Source organism: Plectrocnemia conspersa, unplaced genomic scaffold, assembly GCF_051122295.1.
Source record: "Plectrocnemia conspersa isolate PC_06_02 unplaced genomic scaffold, ASM5112229v1 ptg000003l, whole genome shotgun sequence".
Classification (NCBI taxonomy): domain Eukaryota; kingdom Metazoa; phylum Arthropoda; class Insecta; order Trichoptera; family Polycentropodidae; genus Plectrocnemia; species Plectrocnemia conspersa.
Genome location: NW_028277167.1, coordinates 24,103,084 through 24,124,614, shown reverse-complemented (window position 1 = coordinate 24,124,614; position 21,531 = coordinate 24,103,084). Strand labels below are relative to the sequence as shown.

At 32.9% G+C, this 21,531-nt stretch overlaps 3 protein-coding genes and 1 long non-coding RNA gene across 10 annotated transcripts in view; 1 reads left to right on the top strand and 3 right to left on the bottom strand.

Moving 5' to 3' along the window:
• Nucleotides 1-41: 41 nt before the first annotated feature.
• LOC148237023 (transmembrane protein 223) lies at nt 42-2,172 on the bottom strand. The gene is made up of 2 exons (XM_088182386.1): nt 1,820-2,172; nt 42-402 (listed from the first exon to the last, which is right to left on the bottom strand). Exons 1-2 carry the CDS (start codon nt 2,139-2,141, stop codon nt 101-103), a joined length of 624 nt encoding a protein of 207 aa, XP_088038512.1. The 5' UTR covers nt 2,142-2,172; the 3' UTR covers nt 42-100.
• Nucleotides 2,173-5,007: 2,835 nt separating this feature from the next.
• Top2 (DNA topoisomerase 2) lies at nt 5,008-19,370 on the top strand. 5 transcript variants are annotated; one of them, XM_088182376.1, is made up of 15 exons: nt 5,008-5,148; nt 8,788-8,916; nt 9,086-9,320; nt 9,386-11,774; nt 11,850-12,087; nt 12,157-12,314; nt 12,386-12,735; nt 12,812-12,950; nt 14,912-15,035; nt 15,246-15,398; nt 15,459-15,614; nt 15,703-15,825; nt 15,896-16,070; nt 16,140-16,390; nt 18,326-19,370. In XM_088182376.1, exons 2-15 carry the CDS (start codon nt 8,839-8,841, stop codon nt 18,506-18,508), a joined length of 4,752 nt encoding a protein of 1,583 aa, XP_088038502.1. In that variant the 5' UTR covers nt 5,008-5,148; nt 8,788-8,838; the 3' UTR covers nt 18,509-19,370. The 5 variants fall into 5 exon arrangements, with proteins under 5 accessions (XP_088038502.1, XP_088038500.1, XP_088038504.1 ...); XM_088182374.1 differs by having other exon boundaries at nt 15,459-15,632; XM_088182375.1 differs by having other exon boundaries at nt 5,148-5,261; nt 15,459-15,632.
• LOC148237022 (uncharacterized) lies at nt 5,027-7,483 on the bottom strand. Its single transcript, XR_015809003.1, has 2 exons — nt 5,857-7,483; nt 5,027-5,504 (listed from the first exon to the last, which is right to left on the bottom strand). It is a non-coding gene; the product is annotated as an uncharacterized LOC148237022 (long non-coding RNA).
• Nucleotides 19,371-19,729: 359 nt separating the features above from the next.
• LOC148237020 (uncharacterized) overlaps nt 19,730-21,531 on the bottom strand; it is a 109,038-nt gene continuing 107,236 nt past the window's right edge. For all 3 annotated transcript variants that reach the window (XM_088182382.1, XM_088182381.1, XM_088182383.1), the window contains 2 exons: nt 20,215-20,369; nt 19,730-20,148 (listed from right to left, as the gene is read on the bottom strand). In XM_088182382.1, coding sequence (XP_088038508.1) covers nt 19,878-20,148; nt 20,215-20,369 — 426 coding nt within the window. In that variant the 3' untranslated portion in view covers nt 19,730-19,877. The remainder of the gene's footprint in view (nt 20,149-20,214; nt 20,370-21,531) is intronic.

The following is a 21,531-nucleotide window of genomic DNA, read 5'->3' as shown; positions in this document are numbered from 1 at the left end:
CTCAATCGTCATGTTTAATTTTAATAATGAAAATGCATAAGAACAATACAACTTGTTTATTTATTAAAATTTTAATTCTACAATTTTTATATCTATAACATTACTTAAAAGTACGTGCCAATCCGGCAGTGTGATCAAACAGAGTTGGATTTTTGAACGAGCTACTTTGTGAGGTGTCCAATAAATAATACAAGAACCTATTTTTTATTTTAATTAGGAGCGATTGCTTTGCGGCATTTCGGCTGCTTAGAGAAGACACCGTGTTTAAATCTACTTTCATAGCTTTTAAGCCTCCGTATGGTAAATAGGTAATAAATGTTAACTTCTGCCCTCCTTTGTGCAGTATTAATTGTTTTACTGATCTAGATGTGAAGCTCCAAATTGAGATGAGTGCAGTAGTTCCTGGAAAAAATAAAAAATACTTTAAAGATAAGTGAGGAAAATCTTGTAAGTGGAAGATATATACACAAAGAGTGGTCCTCTATGACAATCCGAGGATGAAAAAATTGTCTTTCTTCAAACTAAGTTGTCATTAAAACTGGTTCTTCTTTGTGTTTGGTGAGAGTTTTTATAAGTCGATTTAATGAATTGTTAAAATCTGGTTAGACACAATTATTGAACCCAATTAGCAACATTGAAGGCGTATAACAGTATTTATATATTATTGATTATAAATAACTAATGACATTTTTAGTGACAGTTCACGCAGGAAAAAATTAGGGAACAGAATTAAAAAGTTTTGCAGCATACTGTGTATTCAACTGATATTTCTTTTTAGGCTGTTATTTAACATAAATAAAACATTTATTCCGAATTCATATTACATTTTTACAAAATTTTAAAACGGGGTAAACACAATCAACAACCACTAAGTGAGACAACAGACTAAAATAATTGACATCTATTTTATTTATTATAAATTATTATTATTACAACTTACAATCAATAGCTGATACTATGCATGACCTAGCTTGATTTTATTTGAATTATTTATAGGAAAACCTAATCTGTAATTCAATAGAAAACCTCCGGAATTTTACAGGCGAATAATTGAAAAATTGCCCAATTTGTGAAGAAAATTTACAGCACATTTTTTTTAATAACATTTATTCATGTTTTTTTTCGTTTCACCGTATAGATTAAAATATTCAAATTATGTTCTTCTGAAACATCTATTAAAAAAATAACGTATAACTTCAAGACAAAATTAATAGTCTGTAAAATATCCAGTGAAATAATTCAGAATCAGTAAAACAAAAAGTATACACAAAAGAAAGAACAGTGTAAAACAGCTAAAGATGGAACACTAAGTATTTTTTTTTATTTCTTATCAAGTTTATGTTTAATATATTGTTTATAATCAATAGCTTTCTTTTGAATAAACAAGTATTTTATATACTACCGTTTTCACACGTATACATGAAATACAAGTGCTTTTGTGTATGTGTAGGGTCTTTTAAAGAGTGCTGTCTACATTAATTTATTTGATAACATCTAATACATGTTTTTGTTACATAATTGATACTTTAAAATTCCCGAGAGAAATTCAATATATGTGGATAACTGCAAGAATTCAAACGCTATAACAGAGGATAGAATTACAATAATTTTACACGTTTTTTACCACAAAGATAACAACGATTTAAACAATTTTTCTCTACAGGGTTATGCGTCTTTAGATATTGGTTTCTGAACGTGGCGCCGATATTCTTAACAAGAATGAAACTTAGGGATTAAGAGAAATGGCAGTAGAGGCTTAAGCGTCACGTTTTAGATAGCTAAAGGCAATTTAACGCAATCTTCAAAAATGTAAACTTACCGATCAACATAGGGAAGAAAGTCAGGAAATATTTGTATTTTTTCTCGCCAAGATTAACTCTCCTATACCAAGGAGTGTCTTTTGTGATTTTCGAATTGTCGATGGGTATATCCTTGAGAGATGTGTATATAGAATAAGAGGTAATATTCCATATAATGTATTGGACTGCTGAAGCCACGTTGAGCAAAGTAAAAAATCTCGCATTTTCATAATTATAGAGTATCACATCACGAGGTACGTTAGTGTTCACGTCTATGACTTTCTTCGCCACCTGATTTGTACAAAAGCATCTTTTAGCCAAACCCGCAAGCCGAGTCAACATTGTGAATAGGTTAAATTCGATGACATTTCAAATGTTGCCATAATGGATAAATAATACAATGTCAACGCTTTCAATACATTTTCAATTAACATTATTTTTCATCACATTAAACGTGTATATAAAACTGATTAAAAACAACAAATAATTAAGTTATACAGGTAAAATTCATAATTCACCCTTTTTAAATTTCGATTTTTCTGTGTAGGTTTATAGTTATTTTCAAAAAAAAGAAGTTTTAAATACTTGATTATTTTCTAATCTAAATTGTCTGTTTTTATGCGTGTAAAATATTAAGGATAAGGTCAAAAAGGTTTGATTTTTATTATATTACTAGTGGACCCGGCAATATTTCGCTATTGCTAAATTTCAATATACGTATATGAATTAAATTGTGGAATATTTTTTTTATGTTTCATTGCTGTTTTGTTTTTGATAGTGCTTTGTTCTTCTTCTTCTTCAGATTTAGCGCCACCTGGATGTTTTACGAAAACAATAAAATGTAAAATATCAATTTAATATTATTTTTTTTAAATTAAATAAATTGAAAGTAATGAATTATTTACCTTCAAGATCATTGTAATGCTCTGGAATATAGAATGTTTTTGCTGATACAAACAAATCACTTGATTTTTATTACACGGGAGCATGCAAGGTATAATTGATCATTAGAAAAACATGGATTCTCCAAATTAAATTTACATACTTGCAACGATTGTCTTTGTGCTTTGTTTATAGTTATTGCAAAAGCCAGTTTAATTGGAAATTACAATCGCTTGAATAGGAATGGGATATCTGTTGAAAGCATTGGTATGCGTGGTAGCAGCACATCTTCTCCTTTGAATTTGCCAGTTAAAATTGTTCCTTTGATGACATTTTTTAATTATTTATTGACTGCCAATCTGGTACCAATACAAAAATTACCTATTAATAATATGAGCACACGTCGAATGGTTGTTCGTTGATATTTGTGCAACGACTAATATTTTGTCGTTTTGGTTGCATTTTTATACAACAAGAACAACAAAACAGTCTAAAATCAATTATCACAATTAATATTTAATAATTGAATATCAAAATATGTATCATTTTATGAAATATACTTTCGAAATCAGAGCTCGGCTTCGCCCAACTGGCTAAATGGTTGTGTTATGTTAAAATTATTACACCGTAATTATACATATTTTACACGGGTTTGACCTACATGATGACGAAAGTGTTTGATGTCATTATACCAGGAATTTGAGATACATTTAAATAATAATTAGAACTAAGGCGAGCATCTTAAACTTAATTTAGAGGTTGTATGTGACAAAGTGAAAAGTTATATGGAGAAACACTCCTGGCTCTAATAAGAACAAACTACAATTTTCAGCGAAATCGGTCTAGTAGTTTTTGGGTCTATAGAATACACATATACGAACACTGCCTTTTATTTATATAGATAATAAATTCAAGGTTTTTATCATATTATAGTAAAGTTCCTTAAATCTCGATACATATTATAGAAAAAAGCGATTCCAAAATTAATCCCTTAATGTTTATAAAATAAAAAGTATTCTTACATCTTTGTATTATTTCAAGATTAGAGTTACTTGTTAAGTCCTATATTTGTATCCCATACAAACACAGCTTGCTTAGGATCATCCCTTTTCAACATCCATCAAAAGTCCGCGATCATGTTCATATTCCGTCTTCCTTGGTATCGTATTTCCATTATCTTTATGTCCAGGTGAAATCTTTCACTTTGCTCCTCGCTTACTGCACCCAAATTTTCAGGATATAAGTTTAAATGTGAATGGAGAAAATTTTCTTTAAACTCATGTTACAGCCAGAGATCTTGATATTTTTAATACATGTAAACAATATACTTGTAGTTTGACTTTTTTATTTCCAAAAAAGCTGGTTACAATAAGTTTAAATGCTTTTCACGCCTTTCTCTCTCTTTTTTCATTTTTGTTTCAAATTTTTTATTCTTCATAAGTTTTCTGAAGTTGAGTCCAACAAAAATGTTTTCCTTTAACTTTGCCATTGACAAACTATGGAATTGGTCACAAAAATATTTAAAACATTTTCTTTCTTTTGGTAATGCTTTGACAAATTTTTTCATCAGGCCCAGCTTGATATGAAGTGGTTCCTTCTCAGCGGCCCTGGTTATCGTTTAATATTTGGTATTCGAATAGTTAAAAATAACGAATACGTGGAAGCTACTCTGTACGTAAATGTCACTCTCATGTGAAGAAAAACATAACGTAACACATCGATGCCAGCACTTATGTTTTTGACTGAATAGGTGAATTAATACCTAATTTTTTGACAAAATGCTCATTTTTCACTTATATGTTATTATGGAGAAATACATATTAGTGAAAATATTTTTATATTTTTTAACCTTTCATGGTAACCTGACAAGCTTAAGCCCAATGCGTAACAACGGGGTAAATCAATAGCAACTGAGTAAATTAATCATAAATGAACAATACTTAAGTAAGTATTAAGAACTGGACTAATATTGACATATAGATAATTAATTATAAACTATTATTAATATAATTAACAATCAATAGATCGCATTTCGAAGCGGGAGTCTCAATTGAATAATTGCGCATTTTTGTCTATTTCGTTGACCCGAAATCGTGACCTCTATGTTATCAGCCCAGGTCTTTCAAACATATCAGCTTTAAAAATGTAATAATTAGACATTTAAACACCATGTAGACCACAGGAAGAAATGTTAATAATGATGATAATGAAAAGAGATAATTATACTAGTTAAATTTATTTGTATGTATATACTTTATGTAAAAATAATTATTTTGAAATCTAAATATTTTTTTGTTGAATGGCCGAAATGCTTGGTGTTAAGAGTGACGGTTAAATTGAAAAGAGTTGTTTGCGGTCGGCGCGCGCCGCTCGCCGCGTCCCGGTAGCTCGTTTTCGCTTTTGCTCTTCGGTGTCCTGACCTGCGCCGGAGCCAGGGCTCTGCTATCCGGCCATGACCAACATAAAGGTGACTCGCCGCCTCTTCGCCGATACGCAATTTTTTGCAATGCGCAAAATCGCGCCGTTCCTTCCATTCCGCCGCTTGTCTCCGGCGTCTGTCTCGTCGCACGTTATTCAACCGTATATTGCGTTTTATAAATACATTTTCATCTTACGACTGGATTATGCATGAGATAACCTAAACGATTCATTGTGCTAAAATAAAATAATAGCCGCCATGTTTACCAGTGAAGGCCAAACAATTTAACAAAAAAATAAAACATGGCGGCTCAAAATACAAAATAATTATTAAATCACCCATAAGACGTTTTCATCTCACACTGAGTGATAATAATTTATATGAATCATAGTTTGCATATTTATCTCCCGTATTGGATTTGTCGAAAAAGTGACACCATCAAATTTCGTTCCGAGTACTTATTTGAAAAACAAGTCAATAAATCGATATAAAAGAAATGGATAAACGGTACTCTCCTGTTGTCGGGGGTCAAATTCATTCTATTTTTTTAAATTTATTTGTATATATATTTTATTTGTTTATGTACGATTATAAATTACTTTGTCAGTAGATTTGTTGCAGAGAGTTATTCATGGGGTGCTCACCGTTCTGAGCAACGCCCACCCATTTCAGCTTTTTCCAAGAAGGGGGGGGGGGTGTTGGCCAGTCCTTGGTCGTTTTCTAATACTTCGATTCAATTAAGATTAAATGATATACCCCCCCCCCTACAAATAACATCATTAGAATTTACCTCGAAAGCAATAAAATCGTGCCGTTGTAATGGAAATGCTCAGTTTTCTAGTGTTCCTATTAAGACTTTTTATAACAATATTACGACTTACAATAAGTGAGAATCAAATGAAGCATATCTAATCTGAATTTTAACCAATAGGAGAGCACAATAAACAATTACTTTTATTGCTTTTGACGTGAATTTTTGACTTCTGAGAAGTGATAATTGTTTTTGCGCCCTCCTATTAAGCAAAATTCGGTTTGAATATACTTTAACCAATACTCTCATGTCAGAAATTTATTTTCAAACGTTTTATTAACCCTTCAGGCACATATGACGTGCACCGCACGCGCATAAAAAATCCTTCAAGCACATATGGCGTGCACCGCACACGCATCAAAAATCCTGCACATATGGACTTTTAAGTATGATAAATGTTGTTTTTTATATCGAAACTGAATAAAAAAGCATTCCAGTGGTTCTCAAAGTATTAATTGATCAAAATTATGCTATAAAACCTATTATCAAACTTTAATATAAATTTTACCTTTATCTCCATTGAAAAAGAGTAAAACGTCCCTGGGACTGAAAATCTGTTTCAGGCATACGAGCCTAAAGGGTTAAAGAGGACAAGTTCAATGAACAATATCTATTAAATATTTGGCTAGAGGAATATTCTTCATCTTCAATAATTTTGGATAATTAGGAAATAAATTCTTTTGCAGCATCTATATCCGCATCAGCCGAATCTAATGAAAAGAATATTATGAAAAGAAAACCTCATTTAAAAATTGTTAAACCAACTGTTACTTGCTTGAAAAGCTATGTCAAAATCTTCTTTTAATCTAGCTTTCTAATCTTTGTGCAAACTAAGAGCCTTTGCTTGAATACTTGAAATACTCAAAAGGACATCTTTTTGATGTTGGTCATCGATCCATGATGACAAAGATTTTTCCATTTCATCCATGTTTTTTTTTTTTTGCTGTGTTTTTTGGAAACAATCTTAAAGATATATTTCCACAATTTTGAACGTATTTCTTAATTATATTTTTATTTTTCAAAATTGAACATATCGTAGACCTGTTTGTATCATACGAACGTCCGATTGAAGCAAAAGATTCACCGCTATCAGAACCTCTAATAATTTCCATCTTTGTCTCGATCGTGTGAATTTTATGAGTCCTTGATTTCTTTTTTTCGTATCAACACTGAAGTCGAACGTTTGAAAGTCGAGGTCCGCCTGTAATCAATAGGTTGTATATAGTTTGCGGCTCAGTACATTTATCACTTGGTGGCAAATATTAGTATTTATAAGGCAACTGTCATTACTAGTTATTATTCTCCAATTTTTTGATGTGTGATTTATTTGAGGTACTGTTTCTTCGTCGCTAATATTTAAATTGCTTGCATTCCATCTTCGATTCACGCCAACAAGCCTTATTATGACGTCACTTTCTTCACCATCATCATTAGAAGATGAAAAATCAAACACGAAATCCTCCCCATCATTACAAAACATTGTCATCACAATCACTATATTCAGCCATAGCACTGTTTTCTTTACAATTAAATTTAAAAAAATTAACAATAAAATTAAAAAAAAAATAAGTAATTAAAACAAAATTATCAATCACTATATGGTCTTACTTAGACACAAATTACGGACACCCGAGACACTGTCGAAAACACAATTGGCAATAAAAACGTCACCGACGCGTGTCAACCGTGAGAAAGCTACGGCACATCTGCCTTTAAATTTAGTCATCAAAAAAACCCTGACTTATCGCGATAAATGAGCTCTCCCCGACTTGATTCAAGTAAAAATGATATTTTTTTTGATAAGATATGCTTCTTGAAACTTTAGTCTACTATACTGCAAAATTGCCATTCAAAACATGCACAGGAAATATCCAAAACTCGACGTTATATTTCATTAATTGAAATGGTGCGCCTGACGCACCATTAGAGTAATATAAAGTCATGGGCTGGTGAGTCCCACTCACTTTACAAGTGCAAAGGGTTAAATTAAAGAGTACAAAATAAATATACATATCAAAAAATACATATATTTATTTTATAAAAAATATTGAGAGCCTTTGAATTGATATAAAAAAATAACACAAAAGCCAAATAATATATAAAAAAAAAATTAACAAAATTTAATTATAGAAAAGTGTTAAAATATATTATTTAAACATACTAATACAATAAATTAACGCAACAAAACGTTGAGAACCACTGATCTTTTTGTATAATTTATAATAAATGCAAAATAAAATATAAATAAATAACAGAAATAATTATAGAAAAATACATTAATTAACTCATTCCCAGATGTATACTAATAAATTAACAAATGTGTATAAATTAACTTACTAAACAAAGGGTTAAACAATATCAAATATTCATTCAATATATACTAAAAGTATTCCTTTGACTAACATGTGTTGAATGCCAATTGCTTTGTTGGGATTTGTCAATTGCTACAGTGTCCAGTGACGGTGTTTTGTGTTATGATTGCTGGATCTATTGAATCATTGACCATCCCACAATTTGTACATATCGCAATATAACTTAATAATCGTAATTTAATGTAAAATAAATAATTAAGGTGATGAAATAGTAACAGCTAGAGAACCCCAGTTTAACCCTTTAGATGTCGAGCCTTTTGGAATTATTATACTACCTAAATGTATTACTTATAAATATATTTATATATATATATCTTCTGAAAAAAAAATGTTAATAACTCCTGAAGCTAAAATTGTATGTAATAATAATGCCGGATTGGTTAGTTCACGCCAAAGATCAGATTTCGGCAACTAATGGGTTAAACGTTCCCTTAAAAATTATCAATTATGTGAACCAAATTGTGATCCTCAGCTGCATACTATTAATTTATCAATTTTCTTTAGATTGCCTTATGAAAATAAACCACGGAAAAATAGACATTACATCAGATAAATATGAACATATGGGTTCCTCGATTAAACTTGTATAGGTTTATGAGCCAAAAATTTGATCCCCATAATCCGCACGTTAATGTGAGTAAAATTGTATATTTTACTCACTAAATAAACGTTATACTATTTGCATTAGGAGTTTCAATATATTTAAAAGTTTTTTTTTAATAATATATATTTGACGAAAAGACGAACAAATTGTATAGAATGTTGGTAGTTAAATTAATATATATTTCATTATATTTTTCAGGCAATGTTCAATAAAATGAACACTATTGACGAAAACAACGAAAATGCACCACCACCACCGAAAACCAATAAAAAAGCCACCATAGAAAAGATATACCAGAAGAAATCTCAACTAGAACATATATTACTACGTCCAGACTCTTACATCGGTTCTGTGGAAAAAGCCACAGAGCTCATGTGGGTTTATGATAAAGAAAAGGAATCGATCGTTCAGAAACGGATCACTTTCGTTCCAGGTATAAGATACATTTTTATAATAAAATTAGTATGAGCTAAATTAATCTTTGATTTGAATTTGCAGGCTTATACAAGATTTTCGATGAAATTTTGGTTAACGCTGCCGATAACAAACAACGGGATCCGAAAATGGACACAATCAAAGTAGAAATCAATCCTGAATCTAATACTATATCAATTTATAACAACGGAGGAGGTATTCCAGTCGTCATGCACAAAGATGAGAACATGTACGTCCCTACGATGATTTTCGGACATTTATTAACGTCTTCGAATTATAATGACGAAGAAGAGAAGGTCACCGGTGGAAGAAACGGATATGGCGCTAAGCTTTGTAATATATTTTCGACAAAATTCATTGTTGAAACTGCTTCTAAGCAATACAAAAAAAATTTTAAGCAAACTTGGGGTGCTAACATGAGCAAAGCTTCCGAGCCTAAGATAAAAGAGTCTGAAAAGGGGGACGATTTTACAAAGATAACTTTCTGTCCGGATTTAGATAAGTTTAAGATGGATTCTTTAGATGATGATATTGTGAGCTTAATGTCGAGAAGAGCTTATGACGTTGCCGCGTCTACGGGCGTCAAGGTGTACCTCAACGGTAAGAAATTACCGGTGAATAAACTCAAGGATTATATTAATTTGTATATTAAAGGCAAAGAGGACGAGAACGGTGCTCCTTTAAAGATTTGCTTCGAAGCCGTCAGCGAACGGTGGCAAGTTGCATGTACATTATCTGATGGTGAATTTCAACAAGTATCATTCGTCAACTCGATCGCTACCACGAAAGGCGGTAAACACGTCGATCACGTCTCCGATATAATCGTAAAGAGGGTTTTGGAAGTTCTGAAGAAAAAGAACAAAACCGGAGCCACTATCAAGCCGGCTCAAGTTAAAAATCACATGTGGATCTTCATCAATTGCTTGATCATAAATCCATCGTTCGACTCGCAAACAAAAGAAAACATGACACTCCAAGCTAAAAGCTTCGGCTCAAAATGTAACTTATCAGACGAGTTCATCACCGCGGTTACTAAATGCGGATTAGTCGAATCTGTATTGAGTTGGGCCAAATTTAAGGCGCAGACCGAATTGGTTAAAGCGTCCGGTAAGAAACAGAGGCAAGTGAAGGATGTACCGAAACTTATAGACGCCAACGAAGCCGGTACCAAAAGTGCTCATCTTTGTACTCTCATCATCACTGAAGGAGATTCGGCTAAGACTTTAGCTGTGGCCGGTCTCAGCGTTGTGAACAGAGACCATTACGGCGTATTCCCTCTCAAGGGTAAGCTTCTGAATGTCCGAGACGCTTCCCATAAACAAGTCTTGGAGAACGAGGAAATCAATCATTTGATTAAGATCCTCGGATTGCAATACAAAAAGAAATACATTACTATGGACGATCTAAAGACACTCCGATATGGAAAATTGATGATCATGGCTGATCAGGATCAGGACGGATCTCATATTAAAGGTCTCGTCATAAATTTCATTCATCACAATTGGCCCGATTTGCTCAAACTTCCGTTTTTAGAAGAATTCATCACTCCTATCGTTAAGGCTATAAAGAAAGAGAAAGAAATATCGTTTTATTCTTTGCCAGAGTTCGACGAATGGAAGAGAGAAACTGAAAATTGTAAAACGTATCGCATCAAATATTACAAAGGTTTGGGTACTTCGACTTCTAAGGAAGCGAAAGAGTATTTTTTGAATATGGAGCGACATAGGATTATTTTTAAATACGCTGGTAATACTGATGATCATAATATCGAATTAGCATTTTCGAAGAAGGGAGCCGATCAGCGCAAAGAATGGTTGATGAACCACATGGACGAAGTGAAGCGAAGACGAGAGATCGGATTATCCGAGCGGTATCTATATACCAAAGAAACCAGAGCCGTGTCTTTTTCGGACTTTGTGAATTTAGAATTGGTGTTGTTTTCCAACGGAGATAATGTGAGGTCCATTCCGTCAATGATCGACGGTTTCAAACCTGGTCAAAGAAAAGTGATTTTTACGTGCATAAAACGTAACGACAAGCGAGAAGTTAAGGTGGCGCAATTGGCTGGTTCTGTAGCTGAGCATTCGGCGTATCATCACGGCGAGCAGTCGCTCTGCGCTACTATAGTCAACTTGGCGCACAACCACGTCGGATCGAATAACATCAATCTGTTGGAGCCCCAGGGTCAGTTCGGTTCCAGATTGGCAGGCGGCAAGGAGAGCGCATCGCCCCGTTACATTTACACCAAGATGTCCCCACTCACCAGACTGATTTTCCATCCTGATGACGATCCATTATTGACGCATGAATTCGAAGATAATCAGAAAATTGAACCCGTCCATTACATTCCGATTATTCCAATGGTTCTTGTGAACGGCATTGAGGGTATCGGTACTGGCTGGTCCACTAAAATACCGAATTTCAATCCTAGAGAAATTGTTAACAATATCAGGTATAAAATATTTTGAATCGTGTCTCATATTGTCTCGTTAAATAACTATTCATAACAGTTCATATATTTTTTTAGACGCATGTTAGATGGCGAAGAACCTGTGATGATGCATCCTTGGTATAAAAATTTCAAGGGAACCATTCGACCGGTTCAGGATAAATACGTAATATCTGGTGAAGCTGCAATTCTACCTGGTGACAGAATAGAAATTACCGAATTACCCATCGGCACATGGACCAATCCTTACCACGAAGTCACACTCAAATCCATGCTGGGCACTGACAAAACTAAACCAATTATATCGGATTTCAAGGTTTATATCACTTAATTCGTACCTAATCAGTCTTAGAATTTATCTGATGATTTTGATAATGTATTTTAGTTCTTCTGCACGGAATCGACAGTCAGATTCGTTGTGTTTCCCCTGCAAGGTAAATTGGAGGAGATGGAGGCTGAGGGTATTCATAAAGTGTTCAAATTGCAAACTTCTATTTCGATGAACATTATGAATGCTTTCGATGAGAATAATTGTTTGCGCAGGTGTGATCATTATTTCTATATATATATATATGTCATATTATATCAAATATGATTTAATATGAATGTTTTAGATATGAAAAAGTGGATGATATATTACGAGGTCATTTCGAGGTACGCATGCAATTCTATGTGAAGCGCAAGAATTATTTAATGGGAAAACTGCAATCTGAAGCCGATAAGCTTACAAATCAAGCGAGATTCATTCTCGAAAAGTGTAATAGAGAACTGGTGGTCGAGAATAAGAAGAGAAAAGCGATGGTTGAAGAGTTGATCCAAAAAGGCTACGATCCGGATCCTGTCGATGTTTGGAAGGCGAGGATGGCAAAAATGGAAGGCAAAGAAGTCGAGGCCGAGGGCAGCGACACTGAAGAGAAAGAAGAAGTTGAAAAACCGTCAAAGGCGGGAAAATCGGTCGATCCAGGTAAAACATATTAAATTAGGTTTGCTAACAAAGATTTCAATTTTGTTAGTCATGTAATTTTTATTCTTAATTATAGAGAAAGCTTTTGAACAACTGTCGCACTTTAAAGAATTCAACTATCTACTAGGAATGTCTATGTGGATGTTGACTAAGGAACGAAAAGACGAGCTATTAAAACAAAAGGAACAGAAAATGACTGAACTCAATGCTCTCAGGTATATCTAATATATACAGCTTTAGCCATTTAGTTAATGTGTCAGAAACATGATATGCACGCACAGACTAGAGAATTTCTGTTCTGCGTATGTACATGGTGCACTTGCTCTTGTGTTTTTGTGGCGCTTTTGTAATATGAGGTGCTCAATCCTCCTGTGTAAAAAAAGGGTCACCTTAGGTCGACAGTTTTGAGAATTATACATATATCATCATATTTTATTTTCTTCCTAATTGCACTTTTGTGTCTGTGACCAATTCGCATTTAATAAAATCTATAAATATAAAACTTTTCATACGAAATTATTTATATTTATACGAAATACGAGAAAAAATATTTTATTGATTATTTTTACCTTTTTAAATTTTAAGGAAGAAGACATACATATATAATATCATTCAAAGTTTAAAATTTATACATGCATTGATATTCTTGCCTTTATTTCTTTTAGACTGGTGCTTTTACGATTTTTTTTCCATAACGGAGCTTGTAGAGCGCCCAGCGTTATCCATTTTGACAATAAAACAAATTTAGAAAAAAAGGAAATTGGCACCCTTTCATATGTATCTTCAATTATAACCCTTTCTGCTCGTAAGGTGCGTGAGACGCACCAGCGCTTGGCTCTATATTACTCGTAGGGTGCGTCAGGCGCACCATTTCAATTAATGAAATATAACGTCGATTTTTGGGTATTTCCTGTGCATGTTTTGAATGGCGTTTTTGCAGTGTTGTAGACAAGAGTTTCAAGAAGCATATCTTATCAAAAAAGTATCATTTTTACTTGAATCAAGCCGGGGAGAGCTCATTTATCGATATAAGTCGGGGTTTTTTTGATAACTAAATTTAAATGCAGATGTGCCGTAGATTTCTCCCGAAGGCAATGGTTGCCGATCTTCCTTCGGTAAACACGCGTCGGTGACGTTTTTATTGCCTATTGGGTTTTCGACAGTGTCTCGGGTGTCCATAATTTGTGTCTAAATAAGACTATAGTGATTAATAATTTTGTTTTAATTAAAATTTTTTCATTTTTTAAAATTTTATTGTGAAATTATTTTTTTATATTTTATTGTAAAAAAAAAACAGTGCTATCGCTGAATTACAGTGATTGTAATGATAATATGTTTTGTAATGATAGTGAAGGGGAGGATTTCATGTTTGATTTTTCATCTTCCAATGATGATAGTAAAAAAAGTAACGTCGAAATTAGGTCTATTGCCTTGAATCGAAGGTGGAATACAGGCAATTAAAAGCGAGGAAGAAACAGTACCTCAAATAAATCGCACCACATCAGAAAATTGGAGAATAATAACTAGTAATGACAATGTACCTTATAAATAGCAATATTTCCACCAAGTGATAAATGTCCTGGGCCCCAAGTCCCCGCAAACTGTATATACACCCATACCTCGCTTTATGGCCTAGATACGTTTCACGAAACATGGCCGCAAAGCGAAAAGCCGTATAACGAATCAATTATTCTAATACAAATTCAATGGGACCGGTTCCAAATTTGTTAAATATGTAACATGGTTTATCATTTAAAATGCATTTTATCTTTATTTCATTTAAATCAAAAATACATACATAACAAGTACATACATTTGTACATAAAATAATAACAGACTCCAAAAACCAACAATAATCCATAAACAAAAATGAAACAACTTCATGTTACATAAAAAACAACTTCATGTATACGTTCAAAAAATAATCTATAATATTTTGTATTTTGTAAAGGCGTGACACATTTCCTAGTGTGGTGGCATTATCCAAAAAGTGTAAAATTGAGTTAGTATCTGGCGGAACCGATTTCGGCTTATTGTTTTAAAAAATATGATTTTAGAGCAAGTTATCCTTTTATTAAGTTTCGCAAGCCAACCAGCTATGCCTGTCTTCCTTCTAAACTTCACAAATAAAAAATGTCTATAATTTGTGATTAAATTACCTGACTTGATATTTTAGGGCTAAAACACCATCAATGCTCTGGCGTGATGATTTGGATGCATTCATGGAAAAACTTGATGAAGTCGAAGACAAAGAGAAAAAGGAAGAAATGAAACTTCTGAAAGATCAAGCTAAAGCTATAGTATTATGATTTTTTACTTTATTTATTAATAAAAATATTATATGTGTCAGTTAATTATTGTTAAAATAATTGTACTCTTCTTTCTATCATGCTTACTCAGTTTGAGAAAAATAAGGTAGTTGTCTTTACTATGTTATTTTGTAACTGCTTGTTTGTGTCTTATAATATAGTTGTTTTATGATCGTTAATGCTTTTATTATGTTCAATTAGACTAATAAGAGAAACAGAGCGTCTATTGCTGACATGTTCCCGGCTAAAGAGGGACAGAGAGTCGAACCCGAGGTTCATAAGGATCTGCTCAAACGTATTGTCGCTGCCGAAAAGTTGAAACAACGGAAAGGAATAAAGAAAGAATTCGATCCTGTAAGTAGACATTGATACATTTTACTTTTTATTATAATACTCAACGCATGAATATCTCAGGACGATCCTAGCGGTATAAGTCCTGTAGCTGCCGAAAAAAAAGCCAAAGTACCAAGAGTCAAAAAAGAAAAGCCAGAAAAGGACAAAGATAAAGATGGTATGAAGCAGACAAAGTTAGCGTTCAAGAAGGAAGCCGGCGAGAAGAAAAAAACTGGGGTGGGTATAACACCTACCGTTAGTCACTCGTAAATTAAGTAAAGATATATTTCATTTCTTGTTTTTGATGGAATTTTTTATTTTTCAGAAAAAGAAAAAGCTTATATCGGATAGTGAAGATGATATTGATGTATCAGGAAGTGATGTTAGTTTCACAGAGCAACCTGTTATTCCCCGTGAGCGCACCAGTACTCGTCGTGCAGCTGCTAAAGTATGCTTTTTGAATAGAAGTGCGTTATTATCGCTGAAGAACAACATTATTTAATTATTCATATTTTTAGGTTAACACATATACGCAAAAATCTGACGAGAGTAATTCGGATTCTGATGTACAAATGTTTGAAAACAAAACCGAAGAGTCAATCCGACAGCAGACGATATCTGATAGCGATAGTGATAGTATGGTCATACATTCTAAGAAGAATGGTAATGGTAAACCGGCTGTGATGGATTCAGGTTTGTATTTTATTTGTGCAGGTTAATTGGTTTTATTGATTTTAAAATGTGCTTTATCTCTTGCTTTAGATAATCTGTTTGATTCGTTGATTGAATCGGACGCGAAGAAAGAGGTCGAGAATAGTGTAGAGAACGTGGTTAACAAATCGTATTCGGATATAGAGAGCGATCCTCCGTCGCCGCCCCCACCTCCGCCGGATTCACCGCCCAAGAAGCCAGCTGGAAAGAGAAAACTCTTGAAGTCTTCGGCTCCCACGGCAAAGAAAATCACAAAGGCAGTCATTGTAGACAGCGATAGTGATGATATGTTTGCTAAAAAGGTAGTTACCATCGGTTTCCCTTATAAGTTGTCGGAAAGTTCGGCGTAGGCAATATGCCTTAAAAGTGGCTATTGCACCCTGATCCATTAGTTGGATCAGAGCTGTTGTATTTTTCGGAAGGTACTCAATCATGACATCTTCAGATAGTTTGGATAAATTAGTAGGATGCCCTGGTGCATTATCCAAAATTAACAAAGCCTTGTCTCGCAAATATTTTTTCACTTCTGTGCAAAAGTGATTTTTGTACCAATTCTCTAAAGTAGCTTTAGTCATCCAAGCTTTCTTGTTGGATCTCCATATGACGGGTAATTGATTTTTATTTAGTCCTTTAAGAGGCCTTGGGTTTTCGGACAAATATATTAAAAGTGGTTTTAGCTTAAAATCACCCGCGGCATTTGCACCAAGTAGCAAAGTTAATCGTTCTTTAGACACCTTATAACCAGGCGCAGATTTTTCGGTTTTTGAAATGTACGTGCAATCAGGCATTCGCTTCCAATAAAGCCCTGTTTCGTCTACGTTAAACACTTGTTCAGGTTTATGACCACCTCTTTCAATAATTCCCTTTATGTTGGGATATTCCTTAGATGCGGCCTTATCGGCGCTAGCTGCTTTACCTTTCATTTTAAAATTATGCAAATTAAATTTATTTTTAAATTTTTTAAAAAATCGACATCGAAAAAAAGTTTTTTTGCCGTTATAGCGAAACATTTTAGGCCGTAAATCGAAAACGTGCCTTAATTGAAGAGGGCCGTTATAGCGAAAGGCCGTATAAAGAGTGGCCGTATAGCGAGGTATGGGTGTATTAACATTTAAAGTTCTGTGAAAATAGTGGACTGTGATGTGTTGTGGAAGCATGGGAGCATTCTTAACCCAACTGGGTGAATACTATAAAACAAAGAACTCTTTGTTTTATAAAACAAAGAGTTCTATATATTAAATAGAGTTGTATATATGAAATGGAATACTATAGTATTCCATTTCATATATACATATATGTTATGTAACATAGAGATAAAATGGTGTGGCACCATAAATAAGAATAGTGTAAGCCTTTACAGTTTTATAATACCCTGGTACCTCGGTATACGTAAGGACACTAAAAATAAAAAGGTCATTATTGCTGTGGGAGCTAAAAAAAGGTCATTTTGGAAATTATTGTTCAAAATCCATCTCGGAAATTTTTGGCCGAGAAGGATAAAGGAGGACAGATTGCTCGGGAACTAAAAAGAAGATCATCATGAAAATTTTTGTCAAGTCATTTCGAAAATTTTGTTCAAAGGCCATATCCGAAAAATTTTTGAGATGACAAATTGCTACGAGAATTAAAAAAAGGAAGTTTTGGAAATTATTGTTAAAGGTTGGACAAAGAAGGACAAAAGGAAGACAATACTCCCCAAATCACGACGTCACCTTAATTTACAGGACATAGCTGTGTTTTGAATTATTGCATTTTTAAGGTTTTTATTCGACTCGCCTCCATATAATTGTGATGGATCACAAGCTGTTGCTGTTTTCAAATTTTAATTTTAAATGTTAATAATACATGCTCCTGCTATACGCGCTAACGCTGCATTGGCTTCCCCTCTTAGAAGCGAATGAAAAATAAATACTTCTATATATAATATGTATGCTCCCAATATTTGCGGCTCCGGAATCACTCGAAACTTGTGCTCACGATTGATAGCCAGTACTTCTGTTATTCCAATCTAGAATATTTGGTCTCCTTGGTCAATTTCATGCAGCAATCGGTTTTGGCCGGATTTCATAAAATCACTCTTTGCGCAACATGCGACCATATTTGTTTCATAGGTTCTCTTTCTTTTTACGTATTTTTCTTTTATATTACAACACATGTTAACTTTGTTCCTACAATCTATCATGAATGTTAGTATTTCTATTGATGCTGATGTAATAGTTGGTTTTAAAATTTTACAGAAAGCTAAACCGGCTCCAAAGAAGACTAAGAAAAAGAAAAGCGAATCGGATTCAGGGAGCGACGTCTTCAACATTAGCGAAAGCGATAACGATAGTCCAATTGTTGCTAAAAAACCGGCTGGCGGACGAGCCAAGAAGCCGATGAAATACAACTTTGATGATTCCGACGCTGATGACTATTAGTGAAATTGTTATTTTTCTACTGATACATTTTCTGACTGAGTGCTATAACGGATATCATAATGATTTTGTAATTAAAACTGTTAGATTTAAGGTGACAATTTTTAAACATAACTTTTAACTAGTTTGTTCTGATTGACAGTAATCAGAGTGGTAGATGAATATGATTTGATCTAAATACGTACAAATATTTTATTTATTCCCACAAGATCATTTTAAAATGTATATTCGGTATGAAATTGTATTATTTAAAAAAATATTTTTACAATACTATGAATAATTGTTTTGTAATATTCAATATTTGTTCATTATATAAGACAATAATACAGACTAAAAACATATCTACGAGCTATTATCACCCATATTTTCAACCCGTCCATTTTTAGCAGTTCAGAATCATAGATATTTGCTTACCGAAGATACAGCTGTTCCCTTTACCCATGATTTTTTTTTTGTTATTGTTTTAAATTGTGGAACTAATTAGTTGACCTTAGGCTAGTTATAAGTAAGTTTTTATTATTAAATTTAAAGTGTAATACACTTAGGTTTATGACAGAAATTGCCAAGTGACTTATTTCTGGAGGTCAAATGGTGCAGTCAATTGTAAGATGTAATAAGTATGATTATTATATATATATATGTATTGTACGTTTTTTACAAGCGACTATTTGTAAAAGTCATTTTAAATATCCGGTTTCTTGAATTTGACCAGTCTCGATAAGGTTATATACATGCATACGTTTTATATCTTATTGATGATATTCGTTATATTATCAGACTAAGAAAATAATTTAATTGTGTACTTTATCGTATGGATGTAATATTAAATGTTTAATTTTTATAAATAAATGAGAATTTCTTGTAACCGGCTTTTGTAAATTTTTAATCTTGACCTTTTACCATTACACAAATTTACAAGTCGTGCATTAGAATTAGCTTTCCTGATTTTATACATTTGAATTGTGAGTACTAAAAAAATGACGATATACTAAAAAACAATCTTAATTATTCGAATATTTATTAAAATAATTCATATATAACTTTTCATAAAATAATTATTACATATATATATATATAAAATTTACATTACGAAACATGCCATAAGAAATTAAAACTTTTATTATATTATACATTTTATATATATATATGTATATATATATAGATATTTATAAAAATCATTAAGTCTTTTTTCGCATCTAATTAATTATAGCAGTATTTTTAAAATACGGCATTTGTCTTAATAATTGATTGTTACATGTAATTTACACTTGTGTTACTCTTATGCAGTTAGTTTTTAATTATATTATTCACAAACACTATATATTATAATTTATAATATATTCACTATTGTTATCTTTACATATTAGCAATATTAATATCGACTGATTTTGCTCTCTCGATCCGAGTACTTTCCGCTCAATTTACTGACCGAGTACCTATCCGAATATCTATCGTCATGATACGGTTTTTCGCCGGCTCTGTAATGTATCTCCGAAGGACCGATAGTCTTGGACCAATGGTGCGTCCAATACAGATCTTCGGGATGTACTGTTCTCGGGGCGTCTCTATAAATCACTACACAGTACACCATGCTGCCGATGAGCGTCAGAAAGCCAAAGATTAAGAAGACTATCCCGAGAATCCTGTGAAATAATTTTATTATAAAAATGTGCAATATTGGATTGTTATTGAAGTTGAGAAGAACTTACCAAACAAAGAATGGCTCGAAGAATTGTATCACGATTACAAACCCGAGTGTTATTAAAATGAGTCCTAGGTTGAGAAGCAGCATCAGACAGCACATTCCCTTTATGTTTGGACAGAATGGATTTGGCGCAGTCATTGCATCTACTTTCAGGCCTCCCTGTATAAAGAAATTGCATATAGTAAATAACTAATATGAAATGAAAACATATATATTTCTACCACAAAACTATATAATTATGAATAATGATGAAATGGATAGCTCTCGAACTGACTGTTAACGCAAATAGGGTATAGTAAAATTTTACATTGATTTCAACCGTGATAAAGAATTAAATTATCATATTAGGAAATGTTTTTTTTTTTATAATTCCAAAAGAAACACTGCCTAAATCCAGGTTAGTTTAATTTCGTCTTCGGTCGTGTAACAGCTGTTACACGACCGAAGACGAAATTAATTGCTGATATTGCATTATACATTGAAATCTCTTTGTAACGAACACCGAAATAACGAAATTCCCAGTATAATGAATCTTCATTTTGTCCTCGAAAAACTTTCATACAAAATGTTTTCATTGTAACGAAGACTGATCTCAGTATAACGAAATATTTTGATACGAATTTAAGAATGGCGTAACAACTTGACACAAAACTTCTCCAAATTCAGTTCGTTCTTGATTTGGCGTGTGCCGGGTGTGTTCACAAGCGACATTCAAGGTGTTTCGCCGACCCTCAAACTTTTTTTAAAAAACAATTTTATTGTGTTCATGTCCAAAAATGGACATAAAACGATCTGTCAATCTTATAAGTTGTTATTTTGATGCTGTAGTAATATGGTAATTAAAAATAAAATAAAAATGTCCCGGTCCCGTGAGCATCGCTGTACTGAGAATTCACTGTACATGAATTTTAAAAAGGAAATAGTGCAACTCCAGCGACTAAAATATTTTTAGTTTAACAATTTTCGTTACAGGAATTTATCATCCGCTTCTGCGCTGGACGTCCCAACAAAGTTGGAAATCATTTTAAGGTCATGGTGGATGCAGACAGAAAGATTGAATATTGCTCAATAAATCGTTATAAGACTTCTTCATAAACTGGAGTGTCAAAACTCAGCGTTTGGGTGCCGCATTATTTGATATAAGAATGGATATGTGTAAATCTTTGCTCTATTTTTAGATCCCATTGAAACAGGCTGTATAAAATATTACATGTAAACGAGTCATCTAAACCCGAATGAGAATTTGTGTATGGTGGAAAATTATGTATTTTTAATATCATATATTTTATAAAATAAATTATTTTCTTTTTAAAAATCTACA